Here is an 18,019-nt window from a genome sequence, read left to right as displayed (position 1 = left end):
AAAATTTTAATTTCGTGCCTTTTTCTACTGAAAAGATTTGCTTGACCAACTATAATAATGTTGCCAACATAACAGCAATGGATATTCATTTAAAATTCGAATTCTATATGTTAACGTGTTTCGTTACGCACAAATTTTGAATTGAAAGCACAATGTGAAAAGCCTGAGTGTACATTCAATTTGGAAGACACCATAGTGAGCCAAATTCGATACGGCGGGCCGAATGGCGCTAGCCAGTAGTTTATAAATTCATTATTGATTATTCGCGGATTCGCGGTTAAGATTTTCTTTAGGTTTAGCCTGATGACGAATGGATTTCGCAGGTGTTCAATGTCAAATGCCTATTGTGACTTAGTAGTGTTTCTAACACTTCTACGGTAACAGTTCTTAAATACGTGAATACGGTACCAATAAAAAATAAACTAGAAGGTAGTGATGGTTCTTATTCCTCGGCACTGGGTGGCCATAATAACAACTAGATACCCAGGTAGCATTTATACATCATTATGACGTCTTTATGGCGTCATTATTACGTCGCTGACGTCACTTTGCTACCTGGGTAAGTATTTAGATACTCTAAATCTACGTAGTGTTGCGTTTCTAATGGTGAGTGAGTAGTAAGGTTACCAGATCTTCCGATAATGCCCTGTGTTGGCAGTGAGACCTGCGTTTGTCTCATAATCGGGCTGTATCCGCTGGATCCAATGCGAATTTTGGTGCGGATGACGTAAAAATGCGTCATTTTGCCTACAAATGTGGTTGTAGTTTGACGTCTTCGGCACTAAAAATTCGAGCCCTGGAATCTATTAACGAAGGGAATCCTTGTTTACCATTAAAAAGTCACGATAACCCGTACGTAACACCTTTGAAGCTGTATGCCTGCATAGACTAGTATCTGTACGATATCCGCTTACTATCTGGAGAACCGTACGTTCGTTTGTCACCGTCTTGGTGTAAAACAAACAGATTATTCTAATTTGTTTTTTATGTCGAATAATTAATATCGAGGAGGATCTATAATGTCGAGGAATTAAGATAGTTTGAAGGTACTAGAAACTACTCCATTACGTAATTATGAATTACCTGCTTGGTTTCAATCAGTACCTACTTGACAATTATAACGTTATGTCGTTAAACCTTTTAATTTGTCATTGATAGGTATGTCAATAGAATAATTTCTCCGTTCGTGAATAATGATTGTACAGTAGTCATAACTAAATGTTTAACGAACTGATCGTGCTGAAATGATATCCAATAAAACAATGAAGAGTAGGACCTTAAAATTTAAGGCTGCAATAGTTATCATTAAGCCAGCTCCACACTCAATGCGCGAACTGCGACTAAAAGCTGCGAACACAGGTATCATGCGAATAATATGCGAATCTGCGTTACCACAGCAAAAAAAACTGTCACAAAAAAAGTAAGTATAACAGTCGAGTATATTTTTATTGCAGGGTAAACACTCGTATTTACGGGGTTTCCTACAAAAACATCTTGTTTTATTGGGTATTACGGAATGTAGCCAAATTACGAACAGTCTACTATAGATACACCTTCACATTCCAACAAGTTCGATTAGTTTCTTTGCATTTACACTGAATTTTTTTCACATTTTTTCATTTAAGTCAGATTTAAGTACATTACAATTATTTAAACAAAAAAATAGTTAGCAATTAATGTATTATGTATAAAAAATGCTGGTAAAGGAGCAACTCATTCCTTGTTAACTTTTATTGTCGCATGTACAGGCGATGAGGCGAAATAAAAATAGAAATAATTCTTAGAACAGGACTTTAATAATGTTTAAAATTTAGACCACAAAATGGGCCTCTTAGGCCGTTATAATTATATGTACATTTTGCTGTCCTAAAAATAGATCGTTTGGCATTACGAGGATAAGACATAAATAATGTATATATAATATATACTTACTTATTATATGTAGCTTAACTAGTATAATCTTATCCCATAATATATGAAAAATACGCTTATTAATTTTAATGTTTCCGATTAAATTGGAGAATTGATATTCCTGACCAAATGTTATTTAAAAAGAAATCATTTTTTTAAATAATATTAACTTTCTCAATAGATATTTATATAGGTAGATAATATATGTAGATAGTATATTATTTAGTTAAATAATAATTGTCCCCGTTAGTCACAATTTCACAACAATTATCCTGATTATCATAAGTCTATCTATTAAACAAATTTGTAAGATTGATTGAATTGCGTTCCAGCAGTGGAAGTAGATAACTGTGTCATTTCTGATAACACAGGCCACAGCCATTCCTAAAAATTTAAAGGCCCTTCCACTGCCGTGACTAACTTGTCCCTTTCCTTAATGGGAAATTAAATGCGTTTATTTGCTTCACATTATGTACAGTGCGGTATCGGTGGAAGAGCCTGTAACCTTCTGGTTATCGCAACTGGGGCAACTACCTACAAAGATCCACAACGGGCGATTCGACGCGACTGACCGAATGTAGCGATTAATCGTAACGGTTTATGAATCGCATAGGTATACAATGAAAGAGTTTTGAAACGAACTTACATATGAAAATTTGGATAATAATTAGTGACATCCAGAATCTAATTTTGGTCAGCTTTTGAGATCCCTTCGTATTTATTTAATGTAGACATCTCGCTCCAGGGCTGATATTCATAAGTACAAGTGTGATGTTGAATTGCATAATATAGCTGTATCTAATAGTTAGGTTTCGAGTCAAAGTATATTAGGAACGAGCTCACAAACCAAACAAAACATTTCGTGAATTGAATAGCAACTCAACTCTCATAACCGTTTATCCCCATGTTCAGTTCCTCTTGAAATGTGGATTCGATTAACTTTACTATTGTAAATAATCCGGTATTTCCATAAAAATTATATTTTTCTCCCTCAAAACAAAATGGGTAAACGGACTTGAATTCTTAGATTTATATGAGTTATTACCAATAATTCCGGTCATTTAAATCCTTGAAGTGGATTCTCGGTATTTCTATAAGTACCTATATGATTTCTATATTGTAGAGATATATTAACTGAACTTTAAGTACATACTGGGAGCTTGGAAGCTTATTAACAATATAAAATATCAAAATAAAATGGTCCATACTTAATTCTATAATTGCACGACATTTATATGGCGAGAATGACGTCATTTTCACCCCGATAATATTCAGATGGAGCACCCGGTATTACTACAAATTATAATAAAAGTTTAGACAAGTATAATTAACTATACATCCGCGAATTCACTTCTGACCGCTTAGCATAACTTGCGTTGGCGCGCGCCACTAATACTTACCTGAAATCGCGCTTGACATAATTATGAAGTCGCGCGCGACAACGCAAGTCAAGTGGTCTAGAGGCACACAGTATTAAGCAGTCACTTATGCATAATGAAATGAATGAATTAGACTGAATGGCACAAGGTTTACTCAATTAGGCGGCCACGGCGTAGGTAGGCAAACTTGAATTTAAAATGATAACTTTAAGGAGGACCCAGAGTAAATGTACCGTCCTTCCATTAGTCTCCCTAAAGGCATGGGATAAGTCGTGTTGTTTGAAATTTTGTTTTTATCAGCACTCCACATTTTTTCGTAAAATTCAGTGCGAAAACTTAAACCCACGCTTTCATGGAAGAAGCCTTTGCTTCTATGGTATAAAGTCACATAGTCAGCTGGACTGATAAATGACAGCACCGCACTTGTCATCGTCACAACCCTTCTCTTTCTTACGGCTTTGCAAATTAATTAACTAAAAATCCCCATCCCATGGCGCCTCAAATTAAATAAAAAGCTAATCAGGTCATGATATCTATGAAAATTTGTGTCACATTTGCATGGGATTTTTATTAGTAAGTAACAAGGTTTTTCCATTATATATGCCGTGGTGGATTGCTTTAATATTCTTGAAAAAACAAATTCTTAATATTTGTTTTCAGCGATTCTCTACTAAATATAACGCACCAGCATTTCAGTTAAATCGGCAAATAAATCAACAGAAAGTCAGCGTTTTCGGGCGTGAATGTGGAGGCAGCATTAAAAGCATTGGTATTAATCATCTCCCTCACAGATGCCAAAATATCACGATTCAAAATTTCTTTTATTCAAAATTCAAACTTATACCTAAAGTTAGTTAGGTTTATCTATTATCAGAGGCCTAGTTTTTCAGGTACACGGGACCACTCTCATTGAATATCAAGTCAAAAAATCATAATCAGAATACATTTTTAGGTCCCTAAAGGTAGAATAAAGATTGCAAGAATGGTAAGGATTTAGATTTAACCAACTGGTGACGCTTATTGTAGTAAATTATTAACAATAGATCTTTTATATATTTATTATCTAAAAAGATTTAGATTTATCAAAATCCTGTATATTGTGTACGGTAGTGTACTTAGGTATAGTATTTACTTAACGTAAGATTAATCAAATATTACTTAGAATGTGGTTTATTAACGCCATTCTGATTGGGAATATAGCTTTATGAAAATGTAGTTTAGAATATTGAGCCTTATGGACATACCTAATAGATGAATGTTGTTTCTGTAAAAAATAGCTTGCTACATCACTCGAAGTTTACCGAAAAACTTAAAGAATTTGTTTTCTTTAAATTAATGTGTATATTTATAGATATAATTACTATATCTTCTGCAAAGCAATTTATGAGATTATAATATAATAGAGAAATATTATTTTTAGAAATATGCTTAAAAGCCCGGCCAGACTAAGAGCGCGAGTCGCGCACACAAGTCGCGAACCAATAATGATATTTAATTTAATAACTGTAACTTCCGCTCTCGATATAAAATCGAGAATCAATGCCTACCGCGAAAATCGAAATTTCGTTATCTACCTATCTATATCACTGCATATTCGAGCGATAAAGAGGCAGATCACGAAGTTTTGATTTTCACAGTAGACCTCAATGCGCAAAATCATGGTGCGATAAATGACTGTGCGGATAGAATTCACGCTTGTGCGTTAATCGCGTGAGTCGCCCGCTAAGTGTGAGCCGGAACAGACAGAAAAACAAGAAAAGAGTTAGACCAAGATAAATCTGCAACGATTTTGATAGCACACGCAGTGCAAGTGTTATTTTAAACGTCAAACCTCTATATTCTATAAAATGAAGGTGTTATAAATAACGGCACTGCGTTTGCTATCAAAATCGTTCCAGACTTATTTTGGTCTAACTCTAGTGAACTCGATGAGCAACTAACTACATAGTTTAAAAGTTATCTTAGATACTTAGATCTCAGTTCAAGGAATTGTTGATAAGTTATTTATGGAGTTCGAAAACATATTAAGATTGTAATTTAAAATTTATCTGTATAGATGCCTTTGTGAAATGCAATTTTAACTTTACCGGACAGTACCTATAGGTAAATAAGACTAAACAATGCATTCAGCCTAATGACAGCCTATAGCACAGCTTATTAAATGTAACTGTATTAACTATTAAAAAAATCTGTTAAAAAACCCTCACATTCGCATGTCACGTTTAATCTCAGAGAACGCGAATGAATGTGTGGAACACAAGATACAATAAGGAATATTACGGAAAGCTCTACGTAGGGAGCGCCACTAGCGCAAACAGTAAACAAACCGCCTTGATGCATCAAATTTCATATTTATTCGTAACAAATAATCTGTAAAACTTGTCAAAAAATTGTTTAATAGTGCATATATAATATAATAAGTTACTCTATGGTTCACGGTTTGTGCTAGTGCTGCACTCTGACGGCACAACATTGCCGTTAGACTCCCTATTCTTAAAAAAACTAACTCGAAAATGGATAACATGATAATTTCAAAGCCGAAAATGAGTGTTACAAAATGTTAAATTAATATTGATTTCTCTTGATGCACTTGTAATTGCGCATAATTTGTGTGCATTAAATGTTGATAAAATATTATAATATACCTGACAGTCTTATAATTATTAACTATTTGTCTACTGTAGCACCTCTATGTACATTTTGTGCGAAATCTCAATTTATGTGTGATTATTTTCCTAAATAAATAATTCTTTTTCTACATTTATGTAAATAGGAATAAAACACCTGTATGTGTATAATATATGTAAAATAAAAATAAAGAATTTCGTAGAAAATGACTATATTTCATTCATAATCATACATCTAGTTGGCAGGAGTCATACATTTTAGATGCAACAAATTTATCAGCAACGGTAACATTTCATTTTACTTAAAAAAATATTTGCAAGCATCAAAATGCATTTTTAATTTTGTAAAAACCTTGAAATGTGAAAATTTCACTTTCTATAAATACAGAAACTGATGTTTAATATTTATAATCAGATAATAAACATTTTATACTTTAAAGTACACAGTAAGTATGCTGTCATTGTTATACCTATAACAAATTAAACAGTCTAGCTTAAAATATACTTATGGGTTTTACCAAATATATCTATTTGTACAGACAAAGCTCTGACATCAGTTTTTTGCCGATTACAAATAATAGTGCCCTCGATAACATCTCCTTGTTTTACTTCTTTACAATCTCTAAAATAAAACACAGTCTGTTTCCAATGTGTAGCCGTTGTATGCGGGCCGGTAGAAAATGAAACTTTACTCGGAAGATCAAAGAAAGTATCAAAATAACCGACAAGAGATGTCAATGACCCATCCTTTGTGATTGGAAGTTTAAACGTTGAGGTGAAATCCATGACATCTGTATTACATGTGTTTATATCAATATCTTTGACCACACATGGCTGTGATAAAATGTTTTTTGATCCAACAACGTCAACGCTGGCTTCCCTGACTACTTCAGACTTCATACAATTCATTTTATATCCATACACATCTGACCAGAAATCTATCAACTTTTTATGTGTGTCCACATCTCCGTTCGCTACAAGACTAATGTTGCATCTGTTAGGTAATAATAAACCTCCAGGTTTAAGGCAGTTATCTCTTGCATATATAACACTATCTAACATGCCTTCGAAAAGCAGGAAATAACCCATCCATTCAGAAACAATTATATCAACCTTTTCATCTAACTTAGTGTTCTCCAATCTTCCTTTCACTACTTTTATTGTTTCATGTAAATTATTTTCTCTTATAATATCCATTGCATGATACACAACTTCGGATTGATCTAATGCATACACTTTCTTAGCACCGGCCGTCGCTGAAAACATAGAAAGAATACCCGTGCCGCATCCCAAGTCAAGAACGACTTTATCCTTCAATGTTTCTTTATTGTTTAATATTGCATCTCTATAGCTTTCGGTTCGCACTTTGTCTGAGAGCATGTCATAGTGGATACCAAAGTGTGAATAAGTGTTGAAATAACCTTCGTCATCTTCCAAAGGCACTTTAGAAACACAATCAACAATCATAGCACTTTCTCCGTTAGAATTAGTTGAGCCCACATCAACAATGGTTTTCATTGATGCCCGCATCTTGCCGATGTCTTCTTTAGCCATTTGCAAATGGGTTTTGCTTTCGTTGAGTTGTTGAGTCAAAACTTGTATTGTTCTTTGAAGCTCTTGGAAATGGCTTTGGGTTAATGTGACTAAGCCATTTTCGACGTTCGCGTGGTAGGATTGGGGAGAACTAGGTGCTTCGGCAAGCGATTCAAAGTCAAACATCAACCACTCGTCGTTTTCCACTGGCTTTAAGTATTTCTCGTCGTCCCACACAGCTTCAGCAGCATTCATTACAGCATCAGCAGTCGGCTTATGCGTCTTGATATAGTTAATTAACTTGATGTAAGAATAGCAGTCCATGTTAAATTTTGCTTTCAATGTGTTTAAATTAAAGTTGTGTGTACTCTCGCAGTGTTTTACGGCGTCTTCGATGGACGCAGAAACATTGGCACAATATAAACAATTTACCGAAGCGCCACTCGTTTCCATCTCCTGCCATTCATCTTCTTCAAAGTGCTCTTCATCACTACTTAAATCTGGTACGTCAGTCATGGTGATTTTAATACAGAATTGGCTCTAAAACGGATATAATTATTCAACAAAAGTAGCGTGGAAACCATGTGCTATACAGACATGACATTGATATTCTGACATTGACAGTTGACAGCTGGTTTTTTTTTTTTTTTTTTAACATTTATGGCCAACAGTTGACAGCTGGATTAAAAGGCGTTTTTTGCAAGAGGCTTACCTCAAACGTGTAGCTATAGTTTGTTAAAGGACTGTCTCATTTCAAACATAGACAGAGATAATCATACTATCTTTGTCTTACACTAGTACTAGCACCCAAAAAAAAGGGTGAGTATAGTTTGACTAACTATAGTACCTATGGACTTTCTCGTAACCATAGTTACTAAATAGACTTAAAAGCATAACAAAGATTTCTCAATTTCGTGATAAGCAATAACTATCATTTATCAGAATGAAATTAAAACTTTCTTCGTTTAAAGAACCTAAACATGTTGGGGTTGTAGTTAGTGTTAGTTGGAATAACACAGAAGACGTATTTTCCTGCGGGTAAGTGTCACCCTATACATTGAGAATAACAGCGCCCTCTTGACAATAATCATATATTTCTGGTCAGGCTTTAAATAATATGTACAGTCAGCTGCAGAGATGTGACGCCCCCTGCATAGAAATTTGTTTGCAGAGGGGGTGAACTATATACCTAGTCATAAAAATAATTGCAATTCCTGGTCAGGCTTTAGAATCTGCTATAAAAATAACAACGATAAAAATATAACGATAACTGCAATAATATGTTACAGGCCGCAAAAATTTGTGACACGCTCTTATGGCTCTACAAATAAGATCGTGTCAGATATTTATGTACCTAAAGATGGATGTCAGGATAAAAACTTAAAACTTATTAACCCTTTTAATGTCAGTGACCCTCAAAATTTGCAAAGGGGTTAGGAAGCGTGCATGGCCTGTGGGGGGTAACACTGGAGCTTCGCACCAATGTGAGATGTGTGAAGGTCAGGTTTACGTTTTTGATTGAAGGCCACAAGATGACAGAACAGACCCTTGCTCAACTGAGCGCGTGTGAAATATAGGGGGCAGCACCTGCTTATTGACTCAACACATCTTGTAATGATTTTCATTTTCATTTTGATTGGTCCCATTTCTCTAACGGTATTAGACTAATATTATTAGTCCACGAACTGTCAAATCGTATGGGTTGCCATGACAACACACTAATTATTAGACTAATATCGTTCGAGAAATGGGCCCCTGATAGGAACGTTAAAACGTGAAAAATATTTTTAAAACAATTTATCGTGTTGAGATTCCTAACACTAACGACACTATTGTTAATCTGTAATCTCACAATTGCGATTCTTCTTTATTTAACGGTAATAACAACTGTAAAGAGGCGATGACCGAAAGTGATTGCTTTGTACGCGGTTATGATAGCGGTTTCTACAGCATTAACGTAATTATGGTTCTAGGGACGACCACAAACTATTAAAATGGAATTTAGTGAACAGCGAATGCATGGTGGTCACGACGTTTCCAGATGATTTCTACCCAACTGGTATGCATCTGTTCCCAAAAATCAACCAAGGGGCAAATAAGCATCAACACGATGTTATATTAGTCGGTTCTGCTGACGGAAAGTAAGTAGCCTACTAAAAAAAGTACCTAAATCGAAATAAATTGTTTACTCTACTTACCTCACCACAGTCAGGATAGGTACCTTACCTAGGTACTGAAGATGACTTGTGTATGCCTCGCATTAAAATTTTCGTTTTTAATGTAGGTATATCCTTTTAAGAACGTAGTTTCATCTAAAGTTCAATATAGGTACAACCACCTTCGTATAGGTACTTAGATAATGATAATCTTATTAAGTCGGTAGTAGTATTTGTCTGCAAGAGTCAGTCATTAATTATTACAATAGTTCTAATTGGATGAAACCACATACAACTATTTTTTGTACATTGTTACCATGGCATCTCTTGAACAACATTATTATAACTGATTCTGATTTTATATGACATAAAATAATGAAATTAAGGTATTTATGCAAATTGTTTTATGCGTCCTCTCCAAAATTTAAGTGTTATATGTATAATAAACATATAAATTATCATGTCTCGCTTGTCCAGCAGACAAGGGGCTGAACAACAACCAGAAATGTTTGCTAAGCTACATGAAACTTTACATTATGTCATTACATTTTTGTCGAATATGGCAATAATTATGGTTTGGTTTGATTACTAGATTCCACATAGTGAATCATAACGGCCGCATAGAGAAAAGTGTCGCCGCCCATCAAGGTGCCTGCCTTGTCGCGCAGTGGAGCCCCGACGGAGCCAGCCTTTTGACAGGTATGCACCTGTTAAAAAAAATGATATTGCCTTAAAGAGGCCTTTCCTTTATCGTCGATGGTGGGATTCAATAGATCATCAGGTTTTACTGAATTAACCGGCAATAAAAAAAGAGCTGCAGTGAGTGAAGTCGAGCTAGTCAGACTAAGTCGGGAGATCCTACTAAGAAACAACAATGCAAATACAAAACAGTCGGAAGATTTATTTATACCTAGTTGTATACAATATGTTATTTCGCTCTTTTAAATACAAGTAGTAAAAGAACCTATATATGAAACTGTAAGAATACTTTTATTTTAGCCGGTGAAGATGGTTTTGTTAAAATATGGTCTCGCAACGGACTTCTCCGGTCAACTCTGGTGCAGTCGGATGTGTCGTGTTATAGCGCCGTCTGGAGCCCAGATAGTGGCGCCATTTTACATACAAAAGGAGATTTCATCGCTATAAAATATTTGAATTCTGGCTCGAAGGTGACAAAGGTAAAATCTTTTCAACATATGTACAATCTGGGGTTTACGTATCCTGCATGCATTCTTAAAAGAATTAAACTATGATTGTTTTAATTAGTCAAAAAGGTTTTCAAAATAAAAAGTGCATTTATAACGGTTACTGTGCTCTGAGCTGTTATTAATGTATTTGATCTTACGGTCGTGTAAATACTTTGACACTCATTCATTGCTTAGCATCTTATTAATACGACATTCAAGAGAGACAATTTAATATCAATTGATCAATGAATTCATTTGTTCTCGTTTACTCATGTTTTTGTTGTGTTGCAGTGGAAAGCACATGAGGGCATAGTATTATGCGTTACATGGAATGCTAATAACAACCTTATCATATCTGGTGGAGAAGACGGGTTTTTTAAGGTTTGTAAATTAATACATGTGAAATAAATTTAGGAAAACTAGACTATAAAACACAAGGGTAATTTTTTTATTGTCACTCGTTGCCATGATTACGGTCGACCGGGTCACTTTATGGCAGTATTAACCTTTTTCCATAATGCATCTGCATCTACTTATTATATTATTAAAACTAACACGGGACTTAATCGCGGACAAACTTACGTTTATTTATGGCCTGACGTTTCGAACGTGACGTTACGTTCGTGGTCACAGCCAGACTGGCGAGGAATTGTATCAACTTCTTCTTGCCGCGCGGGTTTTGCGAACTACCCGCACTTGATCTTGATTATTAACTTGTACGCTAGGGTTGTCACTTTGCCTACACACAACACTCACGACATCCGATGGTATGTAGTGGGATCTTTTTCCCCCTTACATTTGCTAATGACTGGATTCCCTCATTTTGATTGAAATTTCGATGTTTTCTGATTTCAATTGCTTCACGTACCTTCCTGCTGTAGTAAAGACGTTCCGTTGAGAGGACTTTGGGATTATGGATTTGGGATTATTAATCCAGTGGTCTGGTCCCGACTGTAGCAAATGTTCGGTTACCGCAGACTTATTTATTTGACGTTTTTTAACAGCTGCGATATGCTCCTTGACTCTTGACCCTTTCTTAAAATTACGAGTGAAAATCGTGTAACATTTCTATTTCTTCTAACAAACTATTGTCGCCTGGTTTCTAAACTATTGGAAATCCAAACCCACAAGAACCAAAACATAAAAAAAACACAGCTGATTTCGTTATTGCCAGCGGAGCTTTGGCTATTAGTGCTATTAATAACATGTTCCCGTAAATAACGAATATTCTAGTTTAAATTACTATTTCAGATCTGGGACACGTTTGGCCAGCAAATTTCAGTCAGTGTAAAACATGATCAGCCCATTACGAGCGTAAGCTGGGCACCGGCGGGAGACCTTTTTGTAATTGGTAGCTACAATCTGATAAGGCTATGTAATGCTAATGGGGTAAGTTCTTCTTTTCGTGTCGTGGTTCCATTTTTATTTTTATACGATGGATGCCCAGTAGGCAGCGGTGTTGACAGCCCTGGCTGTCGCGTCCCTCAGATCAAGTTCCGAGCAGTTATGTGGGCATGGGGTAAGTTGAATGTGGCTATTGCACTAGACTCGATTTGTACTGCAAACTAATGAAAAAGTTAAATACTCCAGAATTGGAACGGTTCCAAAGGTTGTTACCCCATACAAATTGTTTTAATTTCCCCGTATTAGGTTCAAGCAAATTACATACTTCAATCACATGTCCATGCTCCACATATGGGTCACCGGCGGGATGCACTCGGATTGCTGTCTGTTTGAAATCTGGAATTAAACAGAAAAACCAATTTAAAAAAAATAGGCGTGTTTGTCGTATTTTAGTAACCAATATGTGGGGCGCGGACTTATGGAAAGAGTTCGTCGTGACTTGTGGGGATAGTTCGTATGGGGCACTGGACTGTGAAGGTGTTAAAGCCTCAAAGAGGTCGTAATTCTCATAGCGTTACAATTTTTTTTTTGTATTTGGTCTCAAAAGCAATTGAATAATATAACAATAATTGTGTTATTGATTGCAGTGGTCCCATTGCCTAGATCGTCCTTCGACAGGTAGTATTTATAGCATCGCTTGGTCATCCGATGGCACACAATTAGCAGCTGCTTGCGCTAATAGCCAAGTACTTTTTGCACACATCATTGACAGGTACTATTTTTATTTTATTAGCCTGCCTTAGTGTCGCACTCCCTTCGTTTTCTCCACTCGACCCTGTTGTTGATATTTTCCCACAATTTCGGCTAGAATGCGTCCAAATCGTCCCAGGTACTATTATTACCAAACATAAAATTATAATTAGATTTTATTAGATGATGTCACTCTGAACTGAGGACACTCAGATTTCAAGAGGTTAATTTTAATAATATTTTGTCATTTCTTATCTTTATCACTTTATGGTAAGAATATTCTGCAGTAGAGTGCCGTTACTCATATTTAAATAATTATGATACTATTCAGGTTCAGGAATGCCAGGTTTAATTTAAATAATAACGGTTCATTCTTTTTTAGGGTTCCGTACCCAAAGGGTAAAAACGGGACCCTATTACTAAGACTCCGCTGTCCGTCTGTCCGTCTGTCACCAGGCTGTATCTCATCAGTTGAAATTTTTACACATGATGTATTTCTGTTGCCCCTATAACAACAAATACTAAAAAGTACGGAACCCTCGGTGCGCGAGTCCGACTCGCACTTGGCCGGTTTTTTTTATTATAATAATTATGTAAGTATATATTAAATACCTTATAAAAACCAAACCAACACCAAAACCATTCTAGATTATTTTAGAGAATACACGTGGAAGACTTATGCCTGCACACAAACCGGTCGCAAAGTCATCGCCATCAAAGACATCACAACCGACCAAAGTGATCAGCTCGACTATCCCGACAGAGTGATACAGATAGCTCTAGGCTTCAACCATCTTGTGATTGCGACAGTCAAACAATGCTTCATACACAAACTGACCTCGTGGAATACACCAGTGACGTTCGATTTGAAAGAAGGCACTATTAGCATGATTTTGCTGGCGGAAAAGTAAGTAATGCTTTAGAAATTATTTTGTAAATTTTTTTTATACTGAGAATGTTCAATCAGATTTCGTTAAATTATATTTTATAATTGTTCTTCTATTATCTATTACAGATGTTTATGCATAGTTGAGCGTACTGGAGTGTCTATCTACAGCTACATGGGACGACTATTAGCAAGCCCGCGATGGGGTGCCCGTCCTGACACTTTAGGACGCTCTGCCCTATCGTTGGGTCCGGATGCTCTTGCAGCTATTGATCAGACTGACAGGAAATGTAAGAATGTAACACTTACTGTCCATTCGCAATCTCATGTCTCGTAAATTATGCCGTACATTCGAGTTCACAAAGATCTTTACAAGCTAGTTTCAAAGATATATTTACACGCCTCTACGACACTGACAATACGGCTTTGTAAATATATTTTTGGAACATTGGCTTGTAAATATTTTTGTGGACACGACTGTACCTATATACTACGTTAACCTAATCGTCCTTTAGATGTCTTACAGTCGCCATCAGACATATCGGAGCGGCGGAGTACATCTTCAGATATTTTCAAGCACTTTGGCCGCTTCGATATATCTGATGGCGACTGTACAAGACAGTAAATGATGACAATAATAATAATTTTATTATATATAAGTATATTTGCCTTTTAATCTGATATCCAATTCTCATTATGGGTATATATATCATATAATTGTGAGGAACTAAATTCAGCAGAAGTAGTGTGTACTGATGTGCCTTTATATAATCTGTTAGTTGTTTATAGCATCCTTGAGTGTTTCAAGAAAACCCTTTAAATATTTTGTTCTCGTCATTATCGCCTCTTTTTGGATTTCGGGTCACTTCACTTTTTTCAGTGATCCACGTTTTTGATCTGCCAACTGGGCTTATCGTACGCAGTTCTACGGACAACACAGTCACGAAGCTGACCCATAAAATGACTGTGTCAACCATAGCTCTCAGTCAAACGGGACCCATTTCTGAAAGGCAATTGGCATTGTTGGACTACAATAGAGACCTGTACGTCGCTACTGTCAAAGATAACAAACCAAAGTTTGTTAAATTGGGTAAGACCATAGACATAGTATATACAAGTAGTTATAGACATGAAACCGAGCGACCAGGAGTAAGAGAAAGACATATTCATGTATTGACAGTTTCATGTATGGCAGCATAATCTTTTTTCTCTTTCACTCTTATAAATTTCGGTATTTCGCCATCGCCTCCTTGCTATGATGCCATACTGTCCGATCATAAAAAAATGCCCGGTCGGTGATAAAGACATGGCACTATTTTCTCTTTCCTCTTATAGGAATCGCAATAAGACTATCTTTCTCTATCAAAGAATGTCAGGCCCTTGGGTAAGACACTAACCCCCTTAATTCAGAAACGCACTACAAGCCTCAATTAGTAACCTAATTTATGCTTTCGTACTAATGCATAAGTCAAACTGCCAGATTTATACAAACAATTATTAGCTAATTGAGGTTTGTTTATGAATAAGGTGGTAAGGGATTCAAATTAAGTATTTAATCAAGTGATCAGATTCCGACTTAATGCTAAAATATGCATCAAGAAAAGAGCGTATTCCCATCTTAAAGGCCGGCAACGCACTTACAACCCCTCTGGTGTTGCGGGTGTCCATGGGCGGCGGTGATCGCTTACCATCAGGTGATCCGTCTGCTCGTTTGCCTCCTATTTCATAAAAAAAAATGCATCCTTTTCTAGACAATAATCATGTGTCGTTAAACTGGTATTGATCTATTCTGTCTGAGCTATCATTATTCAGCTTGTTACCTGTCTGGTCTAGCTGGTTCATCAGGTTTTGCTACTAGGTAGTCTCAAGGTTCAATACCCACATAAAAAAATGCCGCGATATTTTAACATAATTGAGATTTAGAGGAATTTGTTCAACTGTCTTAAAGGTGTAACTGTCATAAATTACCAATTTTCAACGCTGAACTGCAAAGGAACTAGTTCAGACTATTTAATTTTATCATCATCATCATCATCATGTCAGCCGATAGACGTCCACTGCTGGACATAGGCCTCCCCCAAGGCTCGCCACTCCGACCGATCCTGTGCCGCTCGCAACCACCGAATTCCCGCGACCTTCACCAGGTCGTCGCTCCATCTCGTTGGAGGCGTTTAATTTTATATAGACTCACAACAGTCACAACAGTGTAGGTACATACATATATGTAGGTATATAGATTTTGGATGGCCATATATATCGATACATGTAAACGATTACTGTCTAATAACGAGTGTTTCTTTGAAAGGATCTCAAATACTAAGTATAGCGTGGAGTGCCGAGACGGAACTACTTGTTGGGCTACGAGCCAGCACTGCCGTAGCCTGGTGCTGTCCCAAGGCCGCCACCCAGCCAGATTGGCTAGCATTGTCCACAGTCAGTAAGGAGATCACGTAAGTGTTACATTTGGAATATTTGGATAGGTTCACTAATGAGGGAAGGTTTTAGTTGAAACTGCAAATAGCGCTTCCACCACCAAATTGTTTTGCTTTTAAGTAAGTATAATGCAGGACTACATACAAGCTAAATAGTTTTATACGTCCAATTACAGTCATTTTTATTATTTCTACTGGCGCGCGTTTCATTGAAACTGTTTCAAGGTTACTTACAATTATACTTGGTTTTAATGTTTTTAGAGCGTGTGATGTCATGTTATAATGCGTTGGCTACCTCCTTCCTAATTCAATTACGTATAATTAATTATATTAATAATTGCGTATAACATAGTAAGTTATGCTTTTGTTTGCAAACTCACGCGCTTCATCTACTTGTGTGTGGTGATATGCTACTGGTGAGTTAGATCACCAGAACTCTTGGAATGAGGACGCACTACTTATATCGAAAACCAGGGTTTTATAAATCTTCATAAAGATATCCATAAACCTTGCGTTATGGGCCCCGGCGACCGGTAACCCTTATGTGTGCTGTACACTTATTTGCCACGATAATAGTGCTAAAAACATCTCAATATAGGAAATATCCTATTTATATCATATCTTACACTTTGTCTACAGTGATCTGGGTCGCAACCCGACGGTAATGAGTGTAGAAGATGGCGTCGCACGGATCTGTCGCGGCAACGGCTCACTGCTGCACGTTTCTTTAGCAACTTTCCCGGAAAAGTTGCTCAAACACGTCGCTGCTAATATGTGGCAAGCGGCTTTACAGGTAAATTATATATGTATACTATACAATTTATTTGGTCTGTTGTAAGTGGTTGTAAGTCCCTATAGCCTCTAATTATACTGTCATGATTAAATTATATATGTACTTACTGGCCTATTCAACTTCTAGTTAGGCTGAACAATCACAGATAGTATGGTTGTGTTCTGTCTTATCGGCTATCTAACGTGTCACTCTCGCAGTTACATACCTGTAAGCTATAAGAACGCGACGATCTGACAGACGATAAAAGCGTGAAGATCATATATGTAATATGTGATTGTTGATTGTTACACATTTGCTGATTTTACCAAAAACATTGGGAACTGGCATGTCTCTAATTCTTCTTTGTGTGATTTATACTTACCTACCTACTTTTAAACTTGTAAAATTTAAATAACACGCTTAACGCATATGTGTAGGTAAACTTATATGTGTATAAGTAGCCAAAGCTAGCAACCAGTACTAAGTGCGTATTAACCATGTATTAACATAACAATTTCCAATGAAACCGTTTTATTTTAAAGCTGTGCCGGACGGTGGAAGATGACACTTTATGGGCATGCCTCGCTGTACTGGCTTGGCAACATCACCAACTGAGCGTAGCGGAAGAAGCCTTTTCGCTTATAAGACAGTACCATCAAGTGTGCTACATACAACATCTAAGGGTAAAGAAAACTTTATTTATTTTTCTAACTCGGCGACGGCAAGTGCTATCTGTAACTATTCGCATCTGGCTCAGTAACATTCGGTGAGCACTATACACTATAACTCACCACTTTAGGCACACCTTAACTTTAAAGGGTTAAATTTAAATGGAAAGAAAATTTAATAAATTAATAATATTTATTTTGTTACAGAACACAATCCCGGAACGATTGACATCCAATGAAATATCGGCAAAGTAATAAAATAATATGTAATTCCTTATAGTTGTCAAGCAAATCTTGTCAGTAGAAAAAGGCGCGAAATTCAAATTTTCTATGGGACTATATCCCTTCGCGCCTACATTTTTTTTTATTTGCTA

At 36.3% G+C, this 18,019-nt stretch overlaps 2 protein-coding genes across 2 annotated transcripts; one reads left to right on the top strand and one right to left on the bottom strand.

Moving 5' to 3' along the window:
* Positions 1-6,112: 6,112 nt before the first annotated feature.
* On the bottom strand, positions 6,113-8,050 carry LOC134740790 (protein arginine N-methyltransferase 1-like). The gene has a single exon (XM_063673406.1). The coding sequence runs from the start codon at positions 7,964-7,966 to the stop codon at positions 6,407-6,409; it is 1,560 nt and encodes a 519-aa protein (XP_063529476.1). The 5' UTR covers positions 7,967-8,050; the 3' UTR covers positions 6,113-6,406.
* Positions 8,051-8,325: 275 nt separating this feature from the next.
* LOC134741183 (intraflagellar transport protein 80 homolog) lies at positions 8,326-17,959 on the top strand. The gene is made up of 14 exons (XM_063673958.1): positions 8,326-8,488; positions 9,424-9,591; positions 10,199-10,305; positions 10,606-10,784; positions 11,085-11,174; positions 12,045-12,182; positions 12,785-12,909; positions 13,546-13,794; positions 13,903-14,063; positions 14,654-14,863; positions 16,079-16,223; positions 16,845-16,998; positions 17,520-17,660; positions 17,853-17,959. The coding sequence occupies exons 1-14, from the start codon at positions 8,394-8,396 to the stop codon at positions 17,898-17,900; spliced, it is 2,010 nt and encodes a 669-aa protein (XP_063530028.1). The 5' UTR covers positions 8,326-8,393; the 3' UTR covers positions 17,901-17,959.
* The last annotated feature ends 60 nt before the right edge of the window (positions 17,960-18,019 follow it).

This window comes from Cydia strobilella, chromosome 4 (genome assembly GCF_947568885.1).
Source record: "Cydia strobilella chromosome 4, ilCydStro3.1, whole genome shotgun sequence".
In the NCBI taxonomy this organism is placed as follows: domain Eukaryota; kingdom Metazoa; phylum Arthropoda; class Insecta; order Lepidoptera; family Tortricidae; genus Cydia; species Cydia strobilella.
This window is presented reverse-complemented; position numbering and strand designations above follow the sequence as displayed.

Coding starts and splice junctions, on each gene's coding strand:
- LOC134740790 (XM_063673406.1), bottom strand. CDS start 7,966: ATGACTGACGTACCAGATTTAAGTAGTGATGAAGAGCACTTTGAAGAA.
- LOC134741183 (XM_063673958.1), top strand. CDS start 8,394: ATGAAATTAAAACTTTCTTCGTTTAAAGAACCTAAACATGTTGGGGTT. Junction 9,592..10,198: donor GTCGGTTCTGCTGACGGAAA/GTAAGTAGCCTA, acceptor TTTGATTACTAG/ATTCCACATAGTGAATCATA. Junction 17,661..17,852: donor GCTACATACAACATCTAAGG/GTAAAGAAAACT, acceptor ATTTTGTTACAG/AACACAATCCCGGAACGATT.